This window comes from Prionailurus bengalensis, chromosome B1 (assembly GCF_016509475.1).
Source record: "Prionailurus bengalensis isolate Pbe53 chromosome B1, Fcat_Pben_1.1_paternal_pri, whole genome shotgun sequence".
Classification (NCBI taxonomy): domain Eukaryota; kingdom Metazoa; phylum Chordata; class Mammalia; order Carnivora; family Felidae; genus Prionailurus; species Prionailurus bengalensis.
The window spans coordinates 82318371-82324370 of record NC_057344.1 but is presented as its reverse complement, the minus strand read 5'-3'; the positions used below and the strand labels follow the sequence as shown (position 1 = coordinate 82324370).

The following is a 6000-nucleotide window of genomic DNA, read 5'->3' as shown; positions in this document are numbered from 1 at the left end:
GTATGACCCAAAATTTATTTGTTAAAGTTACAATAAAATACTCTTCAATGCATACAAAATTGCAAAATAACTGATGTTTTTTTCAATAAAGATTCCAGATATAATATTTACTGACAAGATAAAACAAAGGTACGTTTAATGACTTTTGTTCTGTGTTAAGGTCACCTTATTGAACGATACATCATGAAATCAATAGTTGTACATCTAGGAAATTTGCCAATGGAGCTCTCTTCCACTGGTGTGTATATTTTAATTTGTCTCATGTGGGTGTCTCTTCCATTTTGGTGATTGGCTAGAACAGCAATCTGTATCATGAATGTGCGAGTGGGCTTCTTATGATTATCAGTTAAGGGAACGTGAATCCAGCCACTTGGTTCCACCAATTCAAGTTGCTGCCAAGAAAACAAAAGTGGGATTATGTTTTCACCCGATGAACATAATTTATTACAATGAACACATTCTAAAGTTGACTTATAATTAACATTTTGCTCACTGAGAGAATGACAGTATGATAACAACCATTACTAGTTATTTGGCACTTCTACACCATGGTCCATTTTTACACTTGCTAGTAAGCACTCTACATGTACCATCTTAGTAGACAAAATAAAAACAGACATATGCAGTCTTAGGGTTTATAGAAATCTGTATAACATACAAGTTTAGAATTAGACATGTACAAACGTATACTGCCAATGGAAGACCATGTTGATATAAGTAGGAAAAGAATCTAACATTATGCTTCAAGTATATTTTATTTCAAGGACCATACCTAATATACACAAACACATTCAGATTCTACATAAATTACAAGAATAACAAAAGAAAATCAATCCTTAAAAAGCCATCAGACAAAGCTTTTTGCCTTGAAAAATAGTAAGTGATTTATGTAGCCTGGATGATATTCTAAACCTAAAATCTAGATTTTTAATATAAAATGCTACATAAAAATTTTTAATTCTTAATAAGAAATACCAGGCAAGTTTGTTTTTAATTCTTAATTTTATTTTAATCAAGAGTCCAAACTATCCTTCCTTAACAAGGGAAAGAAAATCCTAAGTCAAAAGATAAACCTAAATTTCTAAAATTTTTGCTAAAGTTATGAAATAGTTTTTAAAACATAAATACTGATTTCTAAATTATCTTAATTATTGAACACATATAAACTATATATATCACAGAGAATACAGGCTTATCTTATCAACGCAGCCAAATAGAGGTGTCAGAGAATCTAAATGTGGATTCCATGAGTGACTCTAGCAAAACAATTAAGTGAACACACCACTGTATCTTCTTTCCTTCCCTTTTTCCCTTCTTCCCTTCTTTCTTTCATTCGTTCTCATTTTTCTCTTCTTCCTCTCCCTTCCTCCCTCCAGCCCTTTCCTTCCTTCCCTCTTTCCCTCCTTCCTTCTTTCATTCATTTTTTTTTATGGAGGAGAAGGGTGGGTAGAAAAAAGTAAAGATGGGACAAGAAAAAAAGAACAGGAATCTTTAAAAAGTCGCTATTTTTAAGACTGAATAATTTCCTCTTTTTAACCATAGAACATAAGAATGAATAAATCTCTACTCCTTGTGGTATTTTCAGTGTTTTGTTTTGTTTTTTATAAACTTCCATTAGCACTAACTTAAAATGAAAGAATCAGAGACCAGATATATCTGGTTTCCATCACTAACCTTTTATTCATTCAGGTAACAAAATAGTTACGAGTAGTTAAAATGTTCAAGGTATTTTTCTAAGTAAAGTTAAGTATAACATGAATAAGGCCTTGTTCCTAACCTTAAAAAAGCTCAGAGCCAGAGGCGCGTGGGTGGCTAAGTTGGCTGAATGTCCAATTCTTGAGTTCAGCTCAGATAATGATCTCAAGGTCATAGGACTGAGCTCCATGTCTGGCTCCCTGCTCAGTGTGGAGCCTGCTTGGGATATTCTCTCTCTCTCTCTCTCTCTCTCTCTCTCTCTCTCTCTCTCTGCCCTTCTCCCCTGCTTGTGCTCTGTCTCTCCCTCTCTCAAAAAAATAAATTAAAAAAAAAAAAAGCTCTGAGGCAGACAAACAACCTCTCTGACTTCAATCAGTTTCTTCAAGTATATATATTTTTAATGTTTATTTATTTTCGAAGCAGGCTCCAGGCTCCACGCTGTTAGCACAGAGCCTGACACAGGGCTCAAACCCACAAATGCGAGATTATGACCTGAGCGAAAGCTAGACGCTCAACTGACTGAGTCACCCAGGCGCCCCAGTTTCTTCAAGTATAAAATAAAAGGATTGGACAAGTTATCATCTCCAGTGTCCCTTCCAGGTCTGACATTTAATAATTCTAAATAAAAGAAGAAAGATATGGAGGCAGAACAATGGGCTCCCAAAGATATCCATGTCCTTCTTCAAAACCTGGGGTTATTTTAACTTACATGGAAAACAGGGCTTTGTAGATGTGATTAAGTTAAAGATTCTGAGATGACAAAATTATCCTGGATTTCCTGGGTGGGCCTAATGTAATCACAAGATTCCTTGTAAGAGGAAGACAGTACAGCCAGAGAAGGAGATGTGATGGTAGAAGCAAAGGTTAGAGTGATGGGACCATAAGCCAAGGAAAGTAGGTAGCCTCTAGAAGCTGGAAAAGGCAAGGAATGGTTCTCCCTAGAAATCCCTAGGAAAGTAGGCCTCTTGTTGACACCCTGATTTTAATCTATAAGACCCATTTTGGACTTATGTCCTCTAGAACTGTAAAATAACTAATTTGTGTTGCTTTAAACTACTACATGTGTGATGATTTGTTATAGTAGGTAAAGGAAACTATTATAACAGATATTTGTGGGAGTACAGAGAAGGGAGAAAGCATATCTGGTAGGAAGAATCCATTCTCAAGGTAAATGTACTATAATGAACCTCAACAATGAACAAAATGTAAAACTAAGATTCTAAATTCAACTCCTTACTAGTAGAATATTTTTGACAAATTTAACCATTATTTCTGATAGACTCAATGTTATTTTCTTAGCATATCTTAAATGCTTCGGTGTGCTGAAAGTTATATTAAGAATTTATAGCATAAATTCTTTTTGGCATGATATGCACAGCATTATAAATGTAATAAATTATTCAATAAATACTATTAACATTGCTTTAGAACATATCATAAGGCTTACTGATCTCTATTACTAAAACTACATTACAAAGTACATACAGATGTTAACATCTTTCAAATGGTTTCATAATCAACTATATTGCCCAGAAGTCATAAATTTCAATTCATGTGTCTACTGCAGTTCTACTGTGGGCAGTTTAGAATTCTGAGAGTCATCTCTAGAAAGTTCTTATTCTGATATTGTCATACCTTAGATTACTTCATAGATGCAAAAAACTCAAGTACATTAACTAATTGGCATTTAAATAAAAACTTTTTAAAAACCCGTAACAATATACAGTATATATAATTCTTATGTTTTTATAAATGTTTGGTTAATAGATGAATATACTTTAAGCAAAAATTATAATATTTTTATATTTTAATCAGAAAATCAATGAAAGGTAAAAATTTGCCAATGTAGCTTTCTTTTTTCTCCATTTCTGGTTTACCTCAATAAATGAAAATTTCATCACCATTACTATACAAATTTTTCTATATTTCTCCTTGTTCTTTCTTCCTACCATCTCCCTTTTTGGCTCTTTTCTCTATATATTCACTCACTTAAGATTTTTTTATTGGCCTATTATACACCAAAAATACCATTATTAGCTGTACATGTAGGGTAGGGGCTGGCAAATTTTTGCTGTAAAGGACCCAAAAGTAAACATTTTAAGTGTGGCCATATCATGACTGGTCAGTCTATCTTTGCAGAGTGAAAACAGTTACAGGTATTATGAAAGTGAATGAGTGTGCCTATGTTCCAACAGAACTTTATTTACAAAAACAAGCCACTGGCCAGAGTTGGCCCTGGATTACAGTTTGCTGACCCCTGACATAGGGAGTAGTTACTGATGGAATTTACCCTCAGAAAGGTAATATAACTTCATAAAATAGAAAATAACTTGTATGCCCCCTGACTCAGCCTGGAGTCAGGGGGCATACAAATTATTTTAAGAGAGAATTCACTAAGTAGGAATCAAGTTGTTAACTAGAGAAGTGAAGAGGCCAAGAGAACTAAGGTATCATGGAGGGAACAAGTACAAGAAGTGAAATTCTAAGGTTGGGGGAAGAAAAGAAAAGAGACTGAGATTATCAAAACGGGGAAGTTCAGAAAAGGAGTCCTGTGGATTTGAAACTCCGATCCCTGAGGAGGGAGCTGTTTGGCTGGTGTTTGTGCCCCTGGAGGAAGAGCCCTATGGGGCTGGCGTAGGGAACTCTTGAGGAGTGGGAGCTGACTGCCTTGTGGTGCTGACATTTCTGACATGGGGTTCATTGGGCTGGTGCTGTGAGTGTCAGAAAAACTGCAAACTGGAATCAGGTATAGCTATGGGGAGGAAATGCTGCTGTGAAGAAACACTACTAGGATGATGGAAAACAAACAGGACACAAAAGGGAGCAAGTGTCTTTTTCCTCTTCCTGCCATGCAGTCTCCCTCTAGTGCACCCTCTCACCAGAGCTTAACAGATATGCCAGGGCTCCATGCTCATCAAATGTTACTGAGCAAATATTACATGGCAAGCAATGTTCTAGGGACTGAAAAAACAAAACAAAACAGTGGCAAATAAGACAGATCACACCTGAAAAAAAACTACTCAGAGAAATACAAAGAGATAGGATTTAAACATAAGACTTCAAGAAGTCATAATAAAAATGCTAGTAGTGAGGAAGAAACAGACAAAAAAGTCAAAAAGAATAAATCAAATGCTCATAAAATAAAATGTAAATGTCAATAATAATTCCTCAAAAAGAATGCTCATGATAATAACAGCAGCAACTTCTTACCTAGCACATATTATGTGCCAGGTAATACCCTAAGTACATTAAGTATATTAATTTATTTAATGCTAGCAATGTGGCAGATATTATTATTATTCTGATTTCACAAATAAAACAACTGAGTCACAGAAAGTGTTAACTAGTTTTGATGAGGTCACATAGCTGGTAAGTGGCAAAGCAGTGAATGAAACAGGCAGTGTGATTCCAAAAATTGTGCTTTTAAATACATAATGTGTTTTACATGATGTAAAGATAATAATCTGGTAGTAATTTTTTATCTGAAATCCTATATTATATAAATAAAACATGAATTAAATGAAATGAAATATGGCAGGAGAAAATTCGCCACTAATCTCCTTATCATAATACAATTTCCTTTACATCCTACACATAAACAGATACATATATGACCTAAAGAGAATTATAAAAGGTAACAATAATAGAATTAAAAATCGAATTTCTGGGGTGCCTGGGTGGCTCAGTCAGTTAAGCGTCTGACTCTTGATTTCAGCTCAGGCCATGGTTACACAGTTTGTGGGATCGAGCCCCGTGTTGGGCTCTGTGCTGACAGAGCAGAGCCTGCTTGGAATTCTGTCTCCCTCTCCATTCCCCTCCCCTGCTCGCAATCTCTCTCTCTTGCTCAAAAATAAATAAACATTTTTTTAAAAAGTAATCTTAAGGAAAAAAATCAACACAAATTTAAAAAATGGACATACACCTGTACAGACAAAACACACACACACACACACACACACACACACAAATGCAATGGGCCAACAAACACAGGAAATTGTTCAATCTCACTAATAAATATATACATATATGTATATATACATATAAATAAATATATGTGCATATATACATATAAAACATATATGTATATACATATAAATACACATATATGTATATGCATATATATAAAGCATCTATCACATTGGCAGAGGTTCAAATAATTAAGAACACGAATTATTGATGAGAATAAGGGAAATGTACTCTCATGGACTGATATGGAAATTATATAGGTATAACCTTTCTGAAGAGTAATGTGGCAATACCTATCAAAATTTTAAATGTAACTATTCTTTAACAGAATAACTTCAC

The 6000-nt window shown here is 34.5% G+C and overlaps 1 protein-coding gene across 2 annotated transcripts in view; it reads right to left on the bottom strand.

The window, feature by feature from the left end:
* Nucleotides 1–6000, bottom strand: part of ANAPC10 (anaphase promoting complex subunit 10) — a 105278-nt gene continuing 99278 nt past the window's right edge. For both annotated transcript variants that reach the window (XM_043568074.1, XM_043568081.1), the window contains one exon: nucleotides 1–392. In XM_043568074.1, the coding sequence (XP_043424009.1) occupies nucleotides 162–392 (231 nt within the window). In that variant the 3' untranslated portion in view covers nucleotides 1–161. The remainder of the gene's footprint in view (nucleotides 393–6000) is intronic.